This window comes from Hemiscyllium ocellatum, chromosome 25, assembly GCF_020745735.1.
Source record: "Hemiscyllium ocellatum isolate sHemOce1 chromosome 25, sHemOce1.pat.X.cur, whole genome shotgun sequence".
Lineage (NCBI taxonomy): Eukaryota > Metazoa > Chordata > Chondrichthyes > Orectolobiformes > Hemiscylliidae > Hemiscyllium > Hemiscyllium ocellatum.
The window spans coordinates 5,361,217-5,384,626 of record NC_083425.1 but is presented as its reverse complement, the minus strand read 5'-3'; the positions used below and the strand labels follow the sequence as shown (position 1 = coordinate 5,384,626).

General features: G+C 43.3%; 2 protein-coding genes across 2 annotated transcripts in view; one reads left to right on the top strand and one right to left on the bottom strand.

Annotated features, from left to right (window-relative positions):
* The first annotated feature begins 10,206 nt into the window (after positions 1-10,206).
* Positions 10,207-16,802, top strand: tefm (transcription elongation factor, mitochondrial). Its single transcript, XM_060844699.1, has 4 exons — positions 10,207-10,276; positions 12,385-12,842; positions 13,747-13,896; positions 15,625-16,802. The coding sequence occupies exons 1-4, from the start codon at positions 10,240-10,242 to the stop codon at positions 16,054-16,056; spliced, it is 1,077 nt and encodes a 358-aa protein (XP_060700682.1). The 5' UTR covers positions 10,207-10,239; the 3' UTR covers positions 16,057-16,802.
* A 4,375-nt stretch (positions 16,803-21,177) lies between these two features.
* atad5a (ATPase family AAA domain containing 5a) overlaps positions 21,178-23,410 on the bottom strand; it is a 58,455-nt gene continuing 56,222 nt past the window's right edge. Inside the window, exons 23-24 of the mRNA XM_060844697.1 lie at positions 22,805-22,963; positions 21,178-22,156 (exon numbers count right to left, since the gene is read on the bottom strand). Coding sequence (XP_060700680.1) covers positions 22,078-22,156; positions 22,805-22,963 — 238 coding nt within the window. The 3' untranslated portion in view covers positions 21,178-22,077. The remainder of the gene's footprint in view (positions 22,157-22,804; positions 22,964-23,410) is intronic.

The following is a 23,410-nucleotide window of genomic DNA, read 5'->3' as shown; positions in this document are numbered from 1 at the left end:
GTTTTAAAGTGAAAGGCAGCAAGTTTAGAGGGGATTTGAGGAAAAGTCTTTTCACCCAGAGGGTGGTGGGGGTCTGGAATGCACCACCGAGGAAAGTAGTTGAGGCTGGAAACCTCACATACTTTAAAAAGTACTCAGCATGAGCGCTTCAAGTGTTGTAACATTTAAGGTATGGGTCTAATCTGGCAAAGTGAGGTTAGTTCAGGTAGTAGTTTTTTTTGGAGACATAGGCTCGATGGGCTGAATGGCCTGTGCTGTGCTGCATGATTCTATGATTCCATTCATTCTTTCTTGCCTCATAGTGAGAAATACTGGGCTTCAGAATGACAAAAGCTGAGGTCAGCAGTACTTTTAGCTCAGTGAGTGCATTGGGTAATCTCAATGAGTAAACATCTTGCAGTCCCAATTTTCAACAGTCAATTTTCAAGATTGTTCCTTATGAGATCCCTCAGGTTTCATTAGTACAGCAATATTCCCCAGTCAATGCTTCCTCCTCAGAAATTATATGAGGTCGGGGATGGATGGCCGTGGTGTTGTGGGAGAGTGGTAAATGGCTGTGTGAGTGGACCTGAAATCCAATAAGTCACTTTATCCATAATCGGTTGATTGATTTATTGTTGTCGCAATTTTTTTTGGTTTATTTATGGCACGTGGGTACTGCTGGCATTTATTACTGGAAAGTAATCAAAACAGGAGGCAGATTTAATTCAAGCTGCAGTCAAAAAGTAATTTATTGGGACTTTTGTAATACATATTCTTTCTAAGTTCATGTGTCCACATGGGTCACACACATCTAGGCAAACCAAACCATCTCAACCAAACCTGACTGAGGATTTGCCCATCCTTAAATTTATTTTTATTGTTTATTCATGGCAAGTGGGTAGGATTAGATTAGATTAGACTTACAGTGTGGAAACAGGCCCTTCGGCCCAACAAGTCCACACCGACCCGCCGAAGCGCAACCCACCCATACCCCTACATTTACCCCTTACCTAACACTATGGGCAACTTAGCATGGCCAATTCACCTGACCCACACATCTTTGTGACTGCTGGCATTTATTACCCATCCCTCGACAAGGTGATGGTGAGCTGCCTTCCTGAACTGCAGGCAGTCCATTCAAAGTCTTACTCTGTGATGTGGGTTAAAGACGTACAACACAAAGTCAACATCCCCATCTGGGCAAATACCAAGGTAACCTCACTGTGATGACTGTGATGATTGGAGGAAGGTGCTGAGATGTAGTGATAAGTGTTGTTTCATGTGCTATGCAGGCAGATTGTACCACACAAAGTTCGTCAGGATAGCAGGACAGAGTGCAGAATATAGTGTTACAGCCGTAGAGAAGGTGCAGAGAGAGAGAGACAGAGAGAGAGATCAGAATTAACACTTGAGAGGTCTGTTCAAAAGTCTGATAACAATGGGGAAGAAGCTGTTCTTTAATCTGTTTGTACATGTATTAACACTTTTATATCTTCTGCCAGATGGAAGAGGGTGGAAGAGTGTATAACTGGAGTGGGAGGGATCATTGAGGCTCTTTGAAGCAGAGGGTAGTATGGATAGAGTCAATGGATGGAAGGCTGGTTTGTGTGATGAACTGGGCTACGTTCATGACTCTCTGTAGTTTCTTGCGGGCTTGGGAAGAGCAGCTGCTGTACTGTGTTGTGATGCATCCAGATCAGATACTTTCTATGGTGCATCAATACAAATTAGTTAGAGTCATTGTGGACACGGCCTATATAGGTGGACCAGGACAGATTGTTGATGATCATCACTCCCAAGAACTTGACAGTCTCCACCATCTCCATCTCAGCTCCATTGATGCAGATGGGGATGTACCCTCCACTCTGCTTCCTGAAGTCAATGACCAGCTCCTTTGTTTTGCTGATGTTGATGGAGAGATTGTTGTCTAAGCATTCAATCTCTTTCCTGTATTCTGTCTCATTGCTATTTGAGATCGGTGATGTCATCAACAAACTTGTAAATGGTGTTGGGGTGGAATTTGGCCGCGGTTGTGAGTGTGTAAGGAGTATAGTAGGGGGCTGAGTATGCAGACAGGTGGGGCACAGTGGGGGAGGTGTTGTCATAAACTCTTACTGATTACAGTCTATGGGTCAGGAAGTCGAGGATCTAGTTACAGAGAGGGGAGCTGAGACCTAGGTATCGGAGTCTGGAGATGAGTTTGTTTGGAATTATGGTATTGAAGGCAGAACTGAAATAAAAAAGGAGGAGCCTGATGTAGGTACCTATTTTAATATTATGGTGACGTTCCTAGTTTGAGAAATTCTATTTAACAATATGAACACACCTCCAGCATCAAATTCCTGTCAGGTCAGGAAAAACCAGTTTCAAAATATTTAGTGCGATCAGTCAGTGATCATCATGAGTCTGTTTGTTTTTTACTGGATCATGGTGACAATGCCAGGAATAAGGAAGGAAGAGGCCATTTGGCCCATGGACCTGTCCTACCACATGATTAGATACGACGGATCTGCACTTCAATCTCTTTCACAACTTTTTCTGCATATCCCTTGGTAGTCTTCTCCAACAAAAATCTATCCAATCCAATGCAGGAAGCATGTTTGGTCCTAAGTCAACACATTTACCCTGATATAAAACAAAGAACGGTGGAGGCTGGAAATCTGAAATGAGAACAGAGAGCCCTGGGGAAACTCAGCAGGTCTCTCAGCAGAAAAACGGAATTACCTTTCTAACTTCAGTGACTCCCACTCTCAGAGTCAAAGGTATTGAAACATTATGTCTCTTACTCTCTCTCTCTCTCAACAAATGGTGCCAGACCAGTGAAGTTTCTCCAACACTTTCTGTTTTTGTCACATTTATACTAACGGATGACTTTGGGAGTCATGGGGCTTCACTATCAGCACCTTCCTCCAATCATCACAGTCATCACAGTGAGGTTACCTTGGTATTTGCCCAGATGGGGATATTGACTTTGTGTTGAATGTCTTTAACCCACATCACAGAGTAAGACTTTGAATGGACTGCCTGCAGTTCAGAAAGGCAGCTCACCATCACCTTGTCAAGGGATGGGTAATAAATGCCAGCAGTAGCCACTTGCCATGAATAAACAATAAAAATAAATTTAAGGATGGGCGAATCCTCACTCAGGTTTGGTTGAGATGGTTTGGTTTGCCTAGATGTGTGTGACCCATGTGGACACATGAACTTAGAAAAAATATGTATTACAAAAGACCCAATAAATTACTTTTTGACTGCAGCCTGAATTAAATCTGCCTCCTGTTTTGATTACTTTCCAGTCTCACTTTTCTGTCGAAGAAGACATCACCATTATTATGACATCCATGACCTCCCCAGTACATAATATTCTAAGGAGTGCAGCACTTTCAGACGGTCAGTGCTGAGGGAGTGCAGCACCATTGGAGGGTCAGTGCTGAGGGAGTGCTGCACTTTCGGCGGCCAGTACTGAGGGAGTGCCGCACAGTCGGAGAGTCAGTACTGAGGGAGTGCCGTACTGTTGGAGGGTCAGTACTGAGGGAGAAACGCACTGTCGGGGGGTCAGTGCTGAGGGAGTGTTGCACTGTTGGAGGGACATTGCTGAGGGAGTGCCACACTGTCAGAGGGTCAGTGCTGAGGGAGTGCCGCACTGTTGGAGGGTCAGTGCTGAGGGAGTGCCACACTGTCAGGGGGTCAGTACTGAGGGAGTGCTGCACTGTTGGAGGTGCTGTATTCATTTGGGTTTCTTCTGGCTATTGAAAGATCCTGGGCTATAATAGTAGAATTTCAAACCTACTTGAAGAACAACAGGAAAAGTTGAATTCATATCTTGAACAAGAATCTTCCCTCAGCCATCCTGCTGAAAAAGATTATCTGGTTATTGCTGGAACTTCATCTTTAAACAAAGAAGGACATAGGAATTGATAAAAAGTGAAAAGATAGGGTCTGGAACAGTTCCCATGGATTGGCTAATGTAACTCCTCTACTTAAAATAGGAGGTCGAGAAAATACAGGAGATTATAGATGGGTTAGCCTGACATCAGTAGTAGAGTCATAGAGTCAAAGGGATGTACAGCTTGGAAACAAACCCTTCGGTCCAACCTGTCCATGCCGACCAGATATCCCAACCCAATCTAGTCCCACCTGCCAGCACCCGGCCCATATCCCTCCAAACCCTTCCTGTTCATATACCCATCCAAATGCCTCTTAAATGTTGCAATTTTACCAGCCTCCACCACTTCCCCTGGCAGCTCATTCCGTACACGTACCATCCTCTGCATGAAAAAGTTGCCCCTTAGGTCTCTTTTATATCTTTCGCCTCTCACCCTAAACCTATGCCCTCTAGTTCTGGACTCCCCGACCCCAGGGAAAAGACTTTGTCTATTTACCCTATCCATGCCCCTCATAATTTTGTAATCCTTTATAAGGTCACCCCTCAGCCTCTGACGCTCCAGGGAAAACAGCCACAGCCTGTTCAGCCTCTCCCGATAGCTCAAACCCTCCAACCCTGGCAATATCTTTGTAAATCTTTTCTGAACCCTTTCAAGTTTCACAATACCTTTCCGATAGGAAGGAGACCAGAATTGCACACAATATTCTACCAGTGGCCTAACCAACATCCTGTACAGCTGCAACATGACCTCCCAACTCCTGTACCCAATGCTCTGACCAATAAAGGAAAGCATACCAAACACCTTCTTCACTATCCTATCTACCTGTGACTCCACTTTCAAGGAGCTATGAACTTGCACTCCAAGGTCTCTTTGTTCAGCAACACTCCCTAGGACCTTACCATTAAGTGTATAAGTCCTGCTAAGATTTCCTTTCCCAAAATGCAGCACCTCGCATTTTGCTGAATTAAACTCCATCTACCACTTCTCAGCCCATTGGCCCATCTGGTCAAGATCCCGTTGTAATCTGAGGTAACCCTCTTCGCTGTCCACTACACCTCCAATTTTGGTGTCATCTGCAAACTTACTAACTGTACCTCTTATGCTCGCATCCAAATCATTTATGTAAATGACAACAAGTAGAGGACCCAGCACTGATCCTTGTGGCACTCCACTGGTCACAGGCCTCCAGTCTGAAAAACAACCCTCCACCACCATCCTCTGCCTTCTACCTTTGAGCCAGTTCTGTACCCAAATGGCTAGTTCTCCCTGTATTCCATGAGATCTAACCTTGCTAATCAGATTCCCATGGGGAATCTTGTCGAATGCCTTACTCAACTCCATATAGATCACATCTACTGCTTGGTCCTTATCAATCTTCTTTGTTACTTCTTCAAAAAACTCAATCAAGTTTGTTGGACATGATTTCCCACACACAAAGCCATGTTGACTATCCCTAATCAGTCCTTGCATTTCCAAATACATGTACATCCTGTCCCTCAGGATTCCCTCCAACAACTTGCCCACCACCGAGGTCAGACTCACTAGTTTATAGTTCCCTGGCTTGTCTTTACAGCCCTTCTTAAACAGTGGCACCACGTTTGCCAACCTCCAGTCTTCTGGCACCTCACCTGTGATGATCGATGATACAAATACCTCAGCAAGAGGTCCAGCAATCACTTCTCTAGCTTCCCACAGAGTTCTTGGGTACACCTGATCAAGTCCTGGGGATTTATCCACTTTTAACCATTTCATGACATCCAGCACTTCCTCCTCTGTAATCTGGACATATTGCAAGATGTCACCATCCATTTCCCTCCAGTATATATCTTCCATATCCTTTTCCACAGTAAATACTGATGCAAAATATTCATTTAGTATCTCCCCCATTTTCTGAGGCTCCACACAAAGGCCGCCTTGCTGATCTTTGAGGGGCTCTATTCTCTCCCTAGTTACTCTTTTGTTCTTAATACCCTTCGGATTCTCCTTAATTCTATTTGCCAAAGCTATCTCATGTCCCCGTTTTGCCCTCCTGATTTCCCTCTTAAGTATATTCCTACTTTCTTTGTACTCTTCTAAGGATTCACTCAATTTTAAATAAATCTAAAAAGTGGGAAACCAAAGTGCATAGAAGTCCTTTAGAGAACCAGGTATGGGAAACAATATTGCAGAACCAGGAAATGGTAGAGGAGCTGAGTGAATACATTAAGTCTATTTTCAAGGTAGAAGACATTCCAAAAATTCCAAAGAATCAACGGTGAAAGGATGAGGAAATAAATACAATAAACATCACTAGAGAAAAAGTACTGGGGAAACTAATAGGGCTAAAAACCCCTGGACCTGATGGAATGCACCTAGGACATTATGGGAAGGAGGTACAGACATAGTGAATGCACTGCTAGTAACTATCCAAGAGCCTTTAGATACTGGAAGAGTCCCAGAGAACTGGAGAACTGCCAATGTAGCACTGTAACACCAAAAGCAAAGGAGACATCCAAAACAGATAACCACAGGCCAGTTAGTGTAATGTCTGTTATGTCAAAATGTTTGAGTATATTACAAAGGAGGTAATGGCAGAACATTTAGAAATCTGTAATATGATCAAGGAGAGTCAATGTGGCTTCATGAAGGGGAATCAAGCCTGACAAATTTATTTGAATTCTTTGGGGAGGTAACAAGCAGGATAGATATAGGGGAAGCAATGAATGTAGTACGTTTGGAATTTCAGAAGGCTTTTGACAAGGTACCACCCTTTAAGTTACTTAATATCAATAAGAGGCCACGGTGTTGGAGAGCAGAGAGGATTGGCTAACTAATAGAAAACAGAGGATTGGGATAAGAGGTGAGGGGTGGGCATTTTTAGGATGGCAGTCTGTAATTAATGGTGTAACACAAGGATCAATGCTGAGTCCACAACTATTTACAATATATATAAATGACTTGAATGGAGACAGTGAATTCTGCTAATTTTGCAGATGGCGCAAGAATAGGTGGAAAGGAGTCTGTGGAGGGATATGGGAAAGGTGAAGAAAACGGCAGATGGAATATGGCAAAATATGAGGTTATACACTTTGGCAGGAAGAATAGAAAAGCTGAATATCATTTATTGGAGAAAGATGCAGAAAGCCTCAAAGCAGAGGGATTTGTGAGTCTTTGTGAATGAAGCTAGAATCGAAGTTCAGCCAGTAATAAGGTAAAGCAAATGGAATGTTTGCCTTTATTTCAAAGGGAATGGAGTATAAAAATAGGGAGTTTTTGCTATCTATACAAAGGCACTAATCAGACCATAGTTGGAACATTATGAACAGTTTTAAGGAAAGAGATACTGGCATTAGGGCAGTTGACGAAACTGATTCCAGGCATTGTAGGGCTGATATTATGAGAGGTTGAGGAGATTGAGTTAAGTCATTGGCATTTCGAAGAATGAGAGGTGACTTTATTGCAACATAGATTGAAACATGATTGAAACACAGATTGTTAGGGGATTTGACAGGGTTGATATGGAAAAGGTTGTTTTCCCTGTGGGACAGTGCAGAAAGTTAGAATAAGAGGTCTTTCATTAAAGACAGAGAATAGGAGATCCAAGATGGCGGCGACTCAGCAAGTCTGAGTCTACAGAGCCCTTCCCAAAACCTGGGTAAAGTGGGTTTCCTGCCCCCACCACACTTGCCAAACCACCCAAAAAATTTCTTTAATCTTAATTAGCTGCTGAATATTATATTTAAATAGTCTAATACTGAGTGGATAATGAGTAAATCAAAGGGACCCCGCAGCTCTCAGAAAACAAAGACTCCTCCTCCGGCTGCAGCTGATGTAAAAACAGGCCTTATAGAGATGATTGCCAGGCTGGAATCGACACTCGTGAATTTCATCGCAGAATCCCGACAGAGATGGAATGCATTCGAAGAAAAGCTGCAGAAACAGAATCACTCTATCGGGGAATTGCAGGGCCGAGTGGAGGGGGCGGAACTAAAGGCCACGACCTCCGAGGCTGCAGCTCAAACAGCTGCAGAACAGGTGCCAGCTCTGGAGCAGAGAGTCCGGGCCTTTGAAATCTACATGGATGATATTGACAACAGAAATCGGAGAAAGAATATTCGATTGCTGGGCCTTCAAGAGCAAGAAGGGAAAGAACAGTTAGTAGTATTTCTGGAGCGATGGCTGCCCCAGCTTTTAAACCTGGGGGCTGAAACTGACCGGGTAAGGGTGGAGTGGGCCTACCGGGTCGCAGTACGCGGATCTGGCCCAAACCAGCGCCCACGCCCGGTCCTGTTCCGGCTGCAGAGTTATAGGGAGAGGCAGATACTCCTGGATGCCTCCAGAAAGCTTGGAAAGGATCCTAAAGCTATGATTCATGAAGGATCCAAGATTATGTTATTTCAGGACTTCTCCCCGGCTTTGGCACGAAGGAGGAAGGCGTTTGATGAGGTGAAGAAATGTTTAAGGGACTTAGATATTCAATACACCTTACGCTACCCAGCGACGTTATGCTTTACCCACGAAGGATCCGAGTATAATTTTAGATCATCGGAAGAGGCCAAGAAACTTTTAGACTCTGTTAAATAAATCGTAAGAGACAATTTATGTTGGCTTGCCTCTCCCACACTCCGTGGGGAGAAATGGATACTTTATTCTACTTTACTTTTGCCTCTGGGAGCGGGGTTGTCTTCCTTGCTATGTTATTATACTTAACTGTAATCTGTTGGAGTTGTAATTTTATAGTTATGTGTGTTTGTACATGGCATTGATGCTAGCAGATATACTCAGGTATGGGTGGGGAGGGGTGGGGGTGCAGCGCTCACTGTTAACTCTAGCTCGGTATTATATCTAAATCCTATTAAGGAGCGCCCGGGTTGAGGGTGGGACACTGTTTGGGAGAGGATATGGTGGAACGTTGGAAAGGTAGTAAGGCCCCCTGAGAACAAGGGGGAAGATCTCCATTCAAACATGTTTAATTTTTTTTTGTTTTTATTGTTTGGAAATAACTTCCTTTTTATCATACTGTTATGAGTGTATTAGAGAACATTTTCTCTTATTTGAAGGATGTAAGCGACTCAACTATACACTCTGGATGATTGTGGATTAGTTGAATTTTGATGATTATATATTTAAGATCTATTTTTATATTAATGTTTGTGCTTGAAAATTCTGCTTATTTTTGTAAATTTGTCAAAATGTTAAATTCCCAATAAAAATATCTATATAAAAAAAAGACAGAGAATACATTTCTCCTGTCAAAGGGTAGTGAATCTGTGGAAATTTTTTTCTCACAGAGAGTTGGAGAGGTTGAGTCATTTATATGCAAGGCTGAATTAGACAGATTTTTAATCAGAGAGGGGATCATCAGTTATGGGGTAAAGGCAGGAAATTAGAATTGAGGTTTATCAGGTCAGCCATGATCTTGTTGAATAATGGGACAGACTTGATGGACTGAACGGCCTATTTCTTCTCCTAGGTCTAATGGTTATCCAGAGACCATAAGCCATAGGAACAGAAATTAGGCCATTCAGCCCATCGAGACTACTCCGCCAGTCAATCATGAATGGTCCTGAAGAAGGATTACACCTGAAATGTTGACTTCGCCACCTCCTGATGCTGCCTGGCTTGCTGTATTTTCCCAGCCTCCTGCCTGTTTATTTTGGATTCTGCCATCTGCAGTTCTTTTGCCTCCCGCCATTCAATCGTGGCTGATAAGTTTCTCAACCCCATTCTCCCCGTGACCCTCGATCCCCATGATACTCAAGAACCTATCCAGCGCAGTCTTAAATATAATCAATGACCTGGCCCCCAGTGGCAATGAATGATGATTCTGTGCCACAGAAAGGGGTTAGTGTTTCCAGAAAGGAATTTGATATAGTCCTTGGGGATAAGGGTATGAGAAAGCGGGAACAGGGTATAACACACTGAATGTAGGAATGGTCTCAAAGGAGAAAGTGAGGACTGCAGATGCTGGAGATCAGAGCTGAAAATGTGTTGCTGGAAAAGCACAGCAGGTCAGGCAGCATCCAATGAGCAGGAGAGTCCACGTTTTGGGCATGAGCCCTTCTTCAAGAATGTCTCAAAGGTCTCAAAGGGCAGGCTCCTGCTCCTTTTTACTAAATCTCTCCATTTATTGCACCGTGATGACTTCAAAATGTCACTCACTGGCTTCATTTGACAGAATTTGAGAGGTTCCCTGTCAATTAAAGTGACTTGGTTCGGGGCTGAGCACAAAGACGATCAGTCCGTTCAAAGCCCGGAACCAATGGAACAAGATCGGGCCGAGAGCCCCGGAACCCGGAGCGCGGGCTCGCGTTTCCCCGCCGGCGGTTCTAGCGGGTGCGCCAGCGCCCAGTGGGGGACGGCATTGGCGGCGGCACACAGGGTTTCGGCAATGTCGGTGAGGGGAGTGAGAGGCTTCGTGATCCGAGGTACAGCCCGGGCCGGGGGCCGGGGGCCGGGGGCCGGGGGCCGGGGAGGGGGATGGGGAGTGAGGGGGGATGGGGGGAGGGTGGTTCCTGATGACCCCAAATGTGGTGAGAGCTGGCTATTCAACCACGGGGGGAAGCACAGTCTCTGATGGATGGCACTGAGCAGGAGCATCCCACACTCACTGAACCCCCCAATGCAGCGCTGAGGGAGTGCCGCACTGTCGGAGGGTCAGTGCTGAGGGAGTGCCGCACTGTCGGAGGGTCAGTGCTGAGGGAGTGCCGCACTGTCGGAGGGTCAGTGCTGAGGGAGTGCCGCACTGTCGGAGGGTCAGTGCTGAGGGAGTGCCGCACTGTCGGAGGGTCAGTGCTGAGGGAGTGCCGCACTGTCGGAGGGTCAGTGCTGAGGGAGTGCCGCACTGTCGGAGGGTCAGTGCTGAGGGAGTGCTGCACTGTCGGAGGGTCAGTGCTGAGGGAGTGCCGTACTGTCGGAGGGTCAGTGCTGAGGGAGTGCTGCACTGTCGGTGGGTCAGTGCTGAGGGAGTGGGCACTGTCGGAGGGTCAGTGCTGAAGGATTGTGTAAATTTCAGAGTCCTAGAGATGTGCAACACAGAAACAGACCCTTCATTCCAACTCACTCATGCAGACTAGATATCCTAAATTAATTTAATCCTATTTGCCAGCACTTGGCGCATATCCCTCTAAACCATTTCTATTGTTATACCCATCCAGATGCCTTTTAAATGTATAATTGTACCAGCCTCCACCACTTCCTCTGGCAGCTCATTCCATACACGCATCACCCTTTGAGTGAATAAGTTGCTCCTTAGGTCCCTTTTAAATCTTTCCCCTTTTACCTTAAACCTATGCCATCTTGTTTTGGACCCCCCACCCTGGGCAATGACTTGGTCTACTTACCCTATCTATGCCCCTCATGATTTTATAAACCTCTCTAGAAGGTCACCCCTCGGCCTCCAACACTTCAGGGAAAACAGCCCCATTCCATTCAGTTTCTTCCTGTGGCTCAAACCCTCCAATCCTGTCAACATCCTTGTAAATCTTTTCTGAACCCTTTCAAGTTTCCCATCCTATAGCAGGGAAACCAGAATTGTGCACATTATTCCAAAAGTGGTCTAACCAATGTCCTGTACAGCCACAACAATCCCAACCCCTATACCTCAAAACTTTCACCAATAAAGGCAAGCATACCAAACACTTTCTTCACTATCCTATCTACCCGCGACTCCACTTTCTAGGAGCTATGACCCTGCACTCCAAGGTCTCTTTATTCAGCAACACTTCCCAGGACCTTACCATAAAGTGTAAATCCTCCTCTGTTTTGCCTTTCCAAAGTGCAGCACCTCACACTTAACTAAATTTAACTCCATCTGCCACTCCTTGGCCCATTGGCTTGTCTGATCAAGATTGCGTTGTAACCTTCTGAGGCAATCTTCTCTGCTGTCCACCAAATCTCCAATTTTGGTGCCGTCCATAAACTTACTAACTATACTGCCTATGTTCACATCTAAATAATTTATATTATTGTGGGGAAAATAACAACATCAAGATGTTGCTGATTTAGGGAAACTTGATTGATTCTTTGGATAAATGTAGAACTTTTCTCTGCTGTTAATGTAGTAAAACTTTGCAGATTCCTTCAGCATAGCATATTAAACAGTAATCAAACAGCAAATAACATGAGACACACGAGGAGATGTATGGGCAGGTTACTAAAAGCTTTATGAAAGAGATAGGAATGTTTAAGGAACATCGGAAACAGCAGGAGAGAGGCTGAGGGTTTGGGAATTACTGAATTTAGGACCGAAGCAGCTGAAGCCTGCCAGTATGAGAGAGGCACAGATTTCAGAGGATTGTAGAAGGAGGAGATGACAGAGGGAGGGACATGGTCCTGGGTCGATTTGGAAAAAAAAGAATGGTAATTTTAACATCTCTGTGTTGCAAGACTGGGAGCTGTTGTAGATTTGTGAGCAGAGGGGTAATAAGTGAACAGGGCTTGGTGTACAATGAGGTTACAGAGGGTGGAAATGCGTGACAGGCCAGAAGAGATGTGTAAAAGCATCAGGGCTCACAGGCTGTGCTTGTTTCTCTAGGATGGCAGTGTATATTCCAGCAGCCAAGGCTTCCCAAGATGGTGCAACACCAGAGCTTTCTCCTGTGCACTTGTTGTAAGGAAGGTCACTATGCTCCTGCAGATCTCCATGAGCTTGACTGTTTGCAGCCTGACACTGCGGCCGATGACATTGACGGGTGCTACACTGCCCAGCAGCGGGCAGCTGTCCTGAGGGTACTGAACACAGCTTCCCGCGAGGAGCTGGCAGGAATCAAGCTGCTGCGGGGCAGAAAGTCGGCCAACATTGTGGAGTACAGGGCGGGGCGCGGACCATTCACCAACCTGCAGAGTCTGTTGGAGGTGCCCCTCTTCAAACACAAAACTATAATGAAGGTGTGTCAGTCAATCCTGAACCCCAGTCAGGAGCCTGGGAAGAAAGAGAAGAAATTCCAGGGTTTGAAATTTATCAAACCTGACGTAGAACGAAAGCGACTTCTGGTAAGGACCTGCTGGGGAGGATGTACAGTCAGTAAACTGGACAGGCAGTCGTGTACTGGAGCTATAATCAGGATAATGGGCAAGCAGTCTGCATACAGTATATGCAATCAGAATAATAGGCTTCCAGTCAGTATATTGGAAAAATTATCAGTATAATGGGTTTCCCCAGTACACTGGATGTGTGATCTATAAAATGGAAATGCAGTTGGTAAACTGATACTCAAACTTGTGATCCTCTGATTCCAAGCTTCTGACTGATAAGCAGTAACTGACACTGATTGGTACGTCTAATTACAGTGTAGTCGATGTGGACCATTTGCGATACAAATGTGAGGGTAGCAGTTTATATTGTGGAATTGCTCTCTGTAGGTGGTACAAATGGATGGGGATGGCGTAGTGGTGTCATTGGACAGGTAATCCAGGACCCCAGGTTAACGTTCTGGGGTCATGGATTCAAGATGATGAAATTAAATATAAAAAAAATGTCATAGGAAATAGTCCATTGGCAACTGTCTGGTTCACTAGGGCAGGAAATCTGCCATCCTTAGCTGGTATGACCTACATTTGACTCCATACCCACAGAAACATGGCAGATTCTTCTCTGCCCTTTGGGGTGGGCAAAAAGTGAACAAATAAAATAGTTGTGACAGTAGAAATTAAGATTTGATCGGAAATGTGTTCAATAGTAATTTAAATGTACAGGTGTGATGGCTGGTCACTCCTGCTGGAATTGAGAGGTTTTTGCTTCATATGCTTATGCAGTTTCCAGAAAGGAATTAGTGAGCTGAATGCTGCAGGTCAGTAATAGCACAGAAGTAATCTTTATTCTAGAATACTGTGGGCAGGGGGTTAGACACTCTGGGGAGAAGTTTTACCCAAGTCTGTCCTTTTTATTTTTCACAAGGCAGTAAAAAGCATCGTGTCAGTTGTGTTTGGAATCCGTAAGATTGCATGGGCTCACGTGGATCGGAATCTGACTGTCCTGGACTGGAACCAGGAAACGAGTCATCGATACATGAAAGGACCGTACCTGCCCTCCATCTACCTCGAGGAGGCAAGTGAGCTCAGCAGGTTTCTCTTCTCATTGCAGTTGTCGAAGGAAAGTGGGCAGTTGTATTATCTTCCCAGTGTTTGTATTGTCTGTCGAAGATCGAAGGTTAAGGGGTGATCTAATTAAGGTGTTTGAGATGATGCATAAGCGCAGTTTCCTCTTGTAGGATCCAAGCTGTGAACTCATGGATAAATTCCCAGAAATTTTGCCAGTTTTGTTTTTTTTATCCTTTTGTGAGTATCACTGGCCTAGTTACCTATCCCTAATTGCCTTTGAATGGAATGTTCATGCCAGACTATTCCAGAATCAGCCATCTCATGTAGGCTGCACCAGGTAAGGATGGCAGTTTTCCTTCTCTGTAGGACACCAGTGGACCAGATGAGTTCTTAGAGTAATTGGTTTTCCCTCCTTTACTGAATCAAACTTTCAATTCCGATTGCACTAACTGCCGTAATGTCCCCAGAACATTAGCCTGAGCGTCTGGAGGACTAATCCAGTGAGAAATTAGGAATGGATAACAAAAGTTAGCCCAGCCAGTGACATCCATATCTCACAAAAGAATAAAGACCCATCGCTCCACTATCTTTTACATGACATCCTCCCCCAGCCTAAACCGCAAATAAAACAGTATTGTTCACCACGGCCAGTATTTAAAAAGATTTTTAGCCAGTTTGTTCAGATGTGCTGTGTCACATCTCTGGGCAGGTAGATTAGAGGTAGGCACGCAAACACTGCACCATGTGAGACCTTCCTGTATTTTAATAATGAGTGAGTCCCGTAATTTGAAAAGAACAAGGCAAATACCTCAGTTTTGTCTTTATTCTTGGCTGGGGGAGGGGCTGGTGGTTGCCCGTAGGCAATTGATCTTCCATTTCTGGAGGGTTAGTAATTGGTGGGGATGCTGGAACAAGATTATCCTTAAAATCAGAGTTCAATCAATAATGGAGGATGTTATAGATCATCTGTTTACACAAGGGGCATTGGAAAACTGGAACCTGTTCCCTCCCCCCAAAAAAACAGGCTGCTTGGATGCTGTGAATTAAAAATGTCAAAGTAGAGGTTGATGTTTTTTGCTTGTGGCTTAAGGGTTACCAAACCCAAGTAGGTTTTTAGAGTAATGCTACATTTCAATCATGAGCCTAGAAAAGGCTAGAGGGGCTGATTGTCCTCCTCCTATTCACATGAAACTGCAATGGATCTGAAAGTTGGAGCAGGTCAGGACTGCTGCCTTGTGGAGAGAGACAGACTCTGGCTTTGTTCTACGTGTCTCCCTCAGTGACCCAGTGTCAACTGCTGCTCTCCTGCAATTCACCGCAGCTGAGAAACAGGAAAACAGGCTATTTCTTCCACTATCCTAAATACTCATGCACTCCAGAGAAGGTATGAGTTTATCTGGGTGGTGGGGAGGTCAAGCAGGTGGGAGAGTCAGGAATTACTGGGCACTGATTTGGAGTAATTGTCAACAGATCCAGAGGGAGATGTATTTTTACCCTGTACATTGTCACAGTCTAGAATACGTTGGTTCAAAAATCTGTGGGAAGAAAACTTAGCAATACCTTTCAGAAGAGTATTTGTTAAATACTTGAAAGGGAAGAAGTTTGCAGGACCATGGGGCAACAGCAGGATGTGGGACAGCTTTCAAAGAGCTGTCACAAGTGTGATGAAATGAATGGCCTCAAGATTCCTAGAAAATTCCAATGTTCTTTCTCACTTTTTTCCATTGATTTGCAGATCTCCTCCGCCGTCTCAAAAATCCCCAAAGCTGATTTCTTCATCTTGGAGAAGCCCAGCATCTCAGTCCAGAACACCAACCTGTTCCCTGTGACTTTGCACTTGCGCACTATCGAGGCTATGCTACACGGGCTGCTGGGGGCAAGTTTCCTGGAGGATGGTCAGCACAAGGTGCTGAGCGTGGTGCGTACTGCTGTCGGGAAGCACTTTGAGTTGATGGTGGGGGAATCCCGGACGAGTGGCAGGGAACTGGTCCAGCAGTTCATGATTGACTCAGTGACACAGGAGCACCCTCGGGTGCTGTTCCCTCGGGACACTTTGGCCCGTTACAGGAGACTGTTTCAGAAGGGAAATGCAGATCGGGGAGAGGAAATGTGTGATGCTTTGCTGCAGGCTGTTGCTTTCTATGAATTTCTGTTTAACAATCCTTAAAAATCACACCATAATTAAAGAGGGACTCTTTTATCAGTACAAACATCTTGATAAGTGCTACTCTTGGTCAGGGTGAAAAAAAAGAAAATGTCTACTTAAGTTTCTCCTTGTTCCCACTCCTCACTGTTGTCTCATTGCCATGTAACTTATTAGTCACCCTTTGATACTTTGTCCATGTGGCCTCAGAGCACAGTAGTCCTTCCTGGCGGTCTGGTCTGGCAGCATCAAAGAAGAGAGAGTTTGGTAACTGTCACATTGCTGTTTGTGGGAGGTTTGCTGTCAGCAAATTGGCTTCAATGCTTCCTAGACTCCAAAAGTACCTGCACTTCAGAAGTACTTCACTGACTGTACTGCACTTTGGGATGTTGGTGGTCACGATAGGTGCTGTAGAAATGCAGGTTCTTTTCTTGTGCATGAACCCTGATTGAAAATGTTGGATTGATTACCTCACTGCAATAGGCTTCACTGTTAAGCTAAAACTTGATGCCTATTTGAACACTGTCCTAAATCCAAGGGCATTGATTGTAACTGATTTGCCACACAACATTTAATAGAGAGTTGAATGGGTTGCAGGCAGCAATCAGCAAAACCTCAATCTAAAATATAAACAGAAAATGTTGGAAATATTCAGCAAATAGCAGCTGTGGAGAGAGAAGCAGGAGTTAATGTTTCAGACTAATAATCTTTCTTCAGAACTGACTTGAAATGTTGATTTTGTTTGTCTTCATAGATGCTATCACATTTGAGCATTTGCAGCATTTTCTGTTTTTATTACAGCTTTCCAACATTTACATTATTTTGCTTTATTGTTAGTAATTTCAGCCCATTGCTCGGAGACTCTTGCATCATTTATTTTTGCTCTATCCAACAATTTACATCTGTCTCAGTAATGTCAGAGCCAGTCCTGTTCCTTCGAAACATCTGAAGAACACACCTACATTTAAATAGTGCCTTTCATGACTTCAGTGTAATGACTGTTGTAATGTAGGAAACATGGCTGCCACAGAGCATTATGATGACGGTCAGATAATGTATTTCAATGCTGTTGATTGAAGGATAAATATTGATTCCAGGACACTGGGGATAAACCTCAGTTGTTTTTGAAAATTGCCATGGTATCTGACACATCAAACTGAAATAGTAGATTAGATTCCCTATAGTGTGGAAATAAGCCCTTCGGCCCAACCAGTCCACACCAATCCTCCGCAGAGTAACCCACCCAGACCCATTTCACTCTGACCAATGCAGCTAGCACTATGGGCAATTTAGCGTGGCCAATTCACCTGACCTGCACATCTTTGGACTGTGGGAGGAAACCGGAGCACCCGGAAGAAACCCATGCAGACACAGGGAGAATGTGATGTGGCCTTTTCCGGACAGTACAGCTCTCCTTCAGAATTATTTAGCTACTAAGATATAAAAGACACCTAAGGGGCAACTTTTTCACGCAGAGGGTAGTACATGTACGGAATGAGCTGCCAGAGGATGTGGTGGACGCTGGTACAGTTGCAACATTTAAGAGGCATTTGGATGGGTATATGACTAGGAAGGGTTTGGAGGGATATGGGCCAGGTGCTGGCAGGTGGGACTAGATTGGGTTGGGATATCTGGTTGGCATGGACGGGTTGGAGTCGACCAGGAACTCTAAATCATAGGTTTCAGAGGTCGGAGTGGAATTTAAACCTATATTATTTTGACTCAACCCTGCACGTATTACACAGTCCTGACGTGTATGTGTGTGAAGAGATCAGACTATATTCCAGGGCAGTACAGATCAATTTTTCACTGGGAGGGAGGTCACACAGGGATTCACAAAGTTATCAAAACAGTTTATTTTTCTGAATTTGGTAGTTGTCCTCTTAACAGTCAGTTTGATTAAGCCTTTTTGTGGAAAATGAGTTTATCTTCATTGGTTGAGAGCTGTGCCACTGATGTTATCCAGCCTCTGCTTCTTGAGCTGATCCTTTAACTGGATTTTGTGCAATTCGATTTCGAAACCCCCAGATGATGGCTCCTTTGTGCACAGACTGGACTATGTGTACTATATTGTTTAAATTAATATTCAATTGTTTTTATGGTTGAGCCATTCTATCTTTGAACACATCCATCATTGGTCGTTCTGATGAAAGGCATTACAAGTCTTTCCACACTCAAGATAGCTTCTTATTGTGGGTTTAAGATAATTATTGTTTGCAATATAGTTTTGATTGTAGAGCTGCTCAAAACAGGCTATGAAATAACAGGGAAGTGGTTTCCATCTAGACACTTTCTTGATATTGATGATCAGCCAGTATCAAAATGAATGGTGGAGTAGGCTTAAGGGGTCGAATGGCTTACGCCACCTAATATGTTTCTGTTAAAATGAGCATTATCTGTAGGACCTGAACTCCTAAAACACTTGACAGTCAATGAAGTGATTCTGAAGTATAGTCATTGTTGAAAAGTAGGAAACATGGCAGCTAATTTACACACAGTAAACTCCCATAATCAGTAATGAATATTTGTGATTTGCTAGAATGTACATCATCATTTATTGTTTTCATGAGCCTTGACTACTTCTCACCCCATCAGCACATTAGTTTGTCAAATTTATCCAGCTTCCCTCAAAGGGATATACACTATTCACTTCAACTACCCCCTTGTGGTAGCAAGTTCCATTGTGTTTAATGACATTTCTCCAAGTTTCCCTTTAGATATATTAGCAATTATCTTGGATTGTTCTAGTTTTCACAAACATAGTATCTTGCCTATCCTAAAATATCTTTTCAAAACCGGAAATGAAAAACATCACCCTCCACTTTCTCCTTTTTTAGAGGAGAAGTCCAGCCTGTTCAATTTTTTGGTAGCTAGAATCTCAGTTTTGGCATCATCCTTGTAAATATTACTTGTACGTTCTCCAGTGCCTCTTTATAACATGGAAACCACGCTTTCCACTTATCTCAAATCAACCTCAATTCTATCAGCAATCTCTGTTGATTTAAACATAAATGTACAATGGTTGATTAGCAAGTATGCAGACAATATGCAAATTGGTGGAATGGTATATAGATATAGACCTTAGATTACAGAAGCAGATAAAACAGGCTGGTCACATGGACTGATCAGTGGCAAGTGGAATTCAATCCATGTTAAAAAGTGTGAGGTGATGCACATTGGCAAGATAAACAAAGCAAAAGGATACATGTTGACCGGTAGGACTTTAGGAAGCACCCTGGATCTGAGGTTCTGTGACATGTCCACCAGTCCCATATATACACACCTTTACTAACCAAGGCAGAAGAATTTATGACGAGGAAGGGGAACCAGATCACAAATGTTTCCTCTGATTTCTCTTCACAGATGCTGCCAGACCTGCTGAAATTTAGCAGCAATTTATGTTTTGTGTTGGATAAGACTCTATACAATTCCAGCATAACCTCCCTGCTCTTCGAGGGTTAATTAGGCCACAGTGGGAGTATCAGGTACAGTTCTGGTAATCACATTACAGGAAAAATGTGATCTCACTGGAAAGGGTGCAGAGCAGATTTACCAGGACGTTGCCTGGACTGAGTTTCAGTTATCAAGATAGATTGGAGATATTTTCCTTGGAGCGGGGAGACAGAGGGGAAATGATTGGGCATAGACAGGGTGGACAGGAAGGAATTGTTTTACCTTTGGTGGAGGGAATCAATTACATGGGACAATAGTTTAAATTAAGGGGTAGGAGGTTTAGAGACGATGAGAGAAAGCGTTTTCACTCACAGGGTGGTAGGAAACTGGAACTTACTGGTGGGCGGCACGGTGGTTAGCACTGCTGCCTCACAGCACCTGAGACCTGGGTTCAATTCCCAACTCAGGCGACAGACTGTGTGGAGTTTGCACGTTCTCCCCGTGTCTGTGTGGGTTTCCTCGGGGTGCTCCGGTTTCCTCCCACAGTCCAAAGATGTGCGGGTCAGGTGAATTGGTCATGCTAAGTTGCCCATAGTGTTAGTAAGGGGTAAATGTCAGGGTATGGGTGGGTTGCGCTTTGGCGGGTCGGTGTGGACTTGTTGGGCCGAAGGGCCTGCTTCCACACTGTAAGTAATCTAATTTAAAGGTGGTAGAATGAAAAACCCTCAACATTTAGGAATTTTTAGATGAGCATTTGCAATGTCAAGGCATATAGGCTGTGGCCCAAGTGCTAGAAAAGTTGGATGCTTGTTTTTGACTGGTGTAAACGACGTGCTAAAGGACCTTTTTTTGTGCTGAAGATTTCAGTGATGCTGAGAATGTATTCAGACAAATTGTGTTGTGACACAGGCCATCAGTGTAACTCTCAGATCTGGCTTAGTCATTCACAATGGGAACTGTGAATGGAATGATTCCTGCTTGAGATAATCAAAGCAGCCAAACCCAAGTCTATAGTTGGCAATTCATTCAGCATTAAATCTAAAGAGGTTTATTCTCAAGGTCAAAGTCTATTAATTGGCATACGAGGGTCAGACTTCCAAAACCACGGCAAAGAAACGTTAATCATCTATTTGATCAAGGACTGTACCTAAATCCCTGAGTGTTATACAGAGCACGATAGTGGCTTCAGAATGCAGAGGACAGAGTGATAAAGATCAACTTTCTACAGCATGGCTATTTCCCTGGTGTAAGTACCCACAACTAACTAGTTACGGTCATTGTCTCTGGTTTGTTTGTCCTCTTGGGCAGTGCTCATTCCATAGTCACATATTCCAAGCCAGGACACTAGGTAGAATCATACAACATATAAACTACTTTTCAGCCCACCATGGCTACGAAGAGAATCTTGACTGCTTGCAGTATTACTGGGGGCTGCAATTTGTTAACACAGACAGGTTGCTTCAAGTACAAAACATCACTGGAAGACACCATAACAATCTACAAAGCCAAAGATTCTCACCTGTAAAAGATTGCCAAGTTATTTTTGCTTTCTTGCAAAAAGGATTAAGCAAGGCAATTTACAAACTTCTTTTGGTTTTAAAGAAGTCAAAGAACTGAGTATTACACAGTTCATACAGTAATGCTTAATTTAAATTAAAAAGAACTTCTGTTGTACATAATATTGGAGACTGCAGGTTACCAGCATTTCTTTGATTTATTTAATTCCATATCCTATGACAGAATAGGGTATACAATCACACTATGTAATGCAAGGGTACTCCATCCTTTGTAAGATTCATGTAATATAAAATTGTAACAATAAAAAGCTTTAATGAAACGGAGAATGGATTACAGCCATTCATGATTTATGACAACATTCACCTCAGCAGCCCAAAGAGACTGTCACATTCAGACAGTTACAAGCAGCTTAGGGTCAGCTATTTGACACCAAGATACTTATCTGATCGCAAGGTCTGAAATTGGTCATGTTTATAACACTAATGGAAGATTTATAAACCAAATTTTGCATCTTTCAATCAAAAATATTCCTGGGCATGGAACTGAAGGGAGGGAAAATCAAAATTGTTATTCATCCTCTGTAGTTAAAATACTTCCATTGCCTCGAGCTAGAGGGGAGGGGAGGGGGTGTGTGGAAGGAAAGAGAGAGAGAGGCAGGGAGGAGGTATATTCTTCAGCATTCTCACTCCTGATACCCATCCAGTGGCCCATGCTGGTATGCATGAAGTGCCAATGACAGATTAACACAACACTGCCTTGGCTGCAATGATTCAGTCTTTCCCTTTTGACTCATGGATTATTGGGTGAGATACGACAAGGTACTTGTTAAACAAATACTAACAAAATAGGAGGGCAGAAGTGTTATAGATCAACTTCAGGCACTCAAAATTATTATGAATTGGATTTTTACATTCTTAGACAGCAGATTTAATTGTTCCACTGTAATTAAATTAACATTACCAACATTTTCCTACACAGTTTCACATCACTTTACTGTACAAAAATGTCTCCACAAAATACACATATATACAGTGGACACAGTAATGAAGTAAAAAGCCAGGGAGAAAAATAACCCAGTAATACAGTCTGCCTCAAATGTGATAATTCACTATACAATGAGTCAAGTTGAAATCTTCATGGAAAACTGTTTGCAAGGGCTTTCAGAGTGCTTTTAGGTAGCTCCAAGTGCACACTATCCAAATAATGCAAAAATCTGTAAAAGTAAAGCCAGAGTTGTAAGTTGAAAAAATTTTGCTACACATAAGCATCAGATCAATCAGTATCTAATAGAAGACAGATGCAGATTTGTCCAGTATACATTTCAAATTAAGGCCAGTTTTAACCAGCTCTGTTGCAGACAGTATTCAAAATCAAAGCTTCTGTAAACAGGCAGCAAAATAGCATTTCAACTATTGCAAATCACCTTTGTTGTTCTGCCATCCTCCGATCCAAACAAAATACCACCATCCCAAATTAAACTACTGAACTCAGGCAAACAGTGCAGATCCCCACTGTGGAGTTTTAACAGAGGAGTGCAGCATCTCCTGACCAGTCATTTTGTAGACACAGACATAGATTATTGGCTAACTCAAGCAAATAGTAAAAGAAAAAGTGGAGATGCAACAAATGAAATTAAGAAGGCTCAGAACTGAATCATACATCATAAATTAGTTTAGTTAATGAACCCATGAATTGAGTCTTACCTGCTCTCCAATTGAAACAAGAACATAACCAACACTTAACTTAAAGCCTTTTAGTGGGGGTTTTAAAAAGTGTAAATTAGAGGAGACATTTTTAGTCTTTGGCTGCAGATAAATCTTTCTGTTAACAGTACCTTTAAACAAAGTTGTAAGGAACATACCTGCGTTTTAGTTTGCCTTGTTCTTTCAGTTTCTCTGTCCTACAAATAGTGCGGAGAGATGGCAGATACTCCACAGCACTTGCTCGTCTGTTACCCAGACTTAGAAATGCCTTGCTCGAGAATACAGTTTTCAGCACCTCTATTCTTTTAGATGCAATACTGAAAAAGACAGACACCTCAGATATTTCAATACTTTCTATGTTCAAATTCAAGAAAAAGAATTATTTTGCAGGTACCATTGATGTTGAATTTATTTTCTCCCGACTACATAGCAGTATGAAATGTTCAACTCAGTTTTTTTTCCTCTGGTGCAGTTGAAAATACTATTTTAAATTTACTTCTTATATTTTGGGTCCCACTGAAACTGTGGAAATCTGGTTGGTTGCACTTCAAAGATTATCCTTCTGAGAACAGGAACATTGGTTGGTTTATTTTGCACACTTTCCAGGAATTGCTAGGCCCCATATATTCTACCAACTGGATTGTATATAGTATACTACAGGACACAACACTAACTTAGCAGTGCAAACCTGGGTATATAACACACTTGAGCATACAATGTAGACTGATTGCTAGTGTGGGACTAAGAGTGCCAGTATCAGATGT

Coding starts and splice junctions, on each gene's coding strand:
- tefm (XM_060844699.1), top strand. CDS start 10,240: ATGTCGGTGAGGGGAGTGAGAGGCTTCGTGATCCGAG. Junction 10,277..12,384: donor GAGAGGCTTCGTGATCCGAG/GTACAGCCCGGG, acceptor TTGTTTCTCTAG/GATGGCAGTGTATATTCCAG. Junction 12,843..13,746: donor TAGAACGAAAGCGACTTCTG/GTAAGGACCTGC, acceptor ATTTTTCACAAG/GCAGTAAAAAGCATCGTGTC.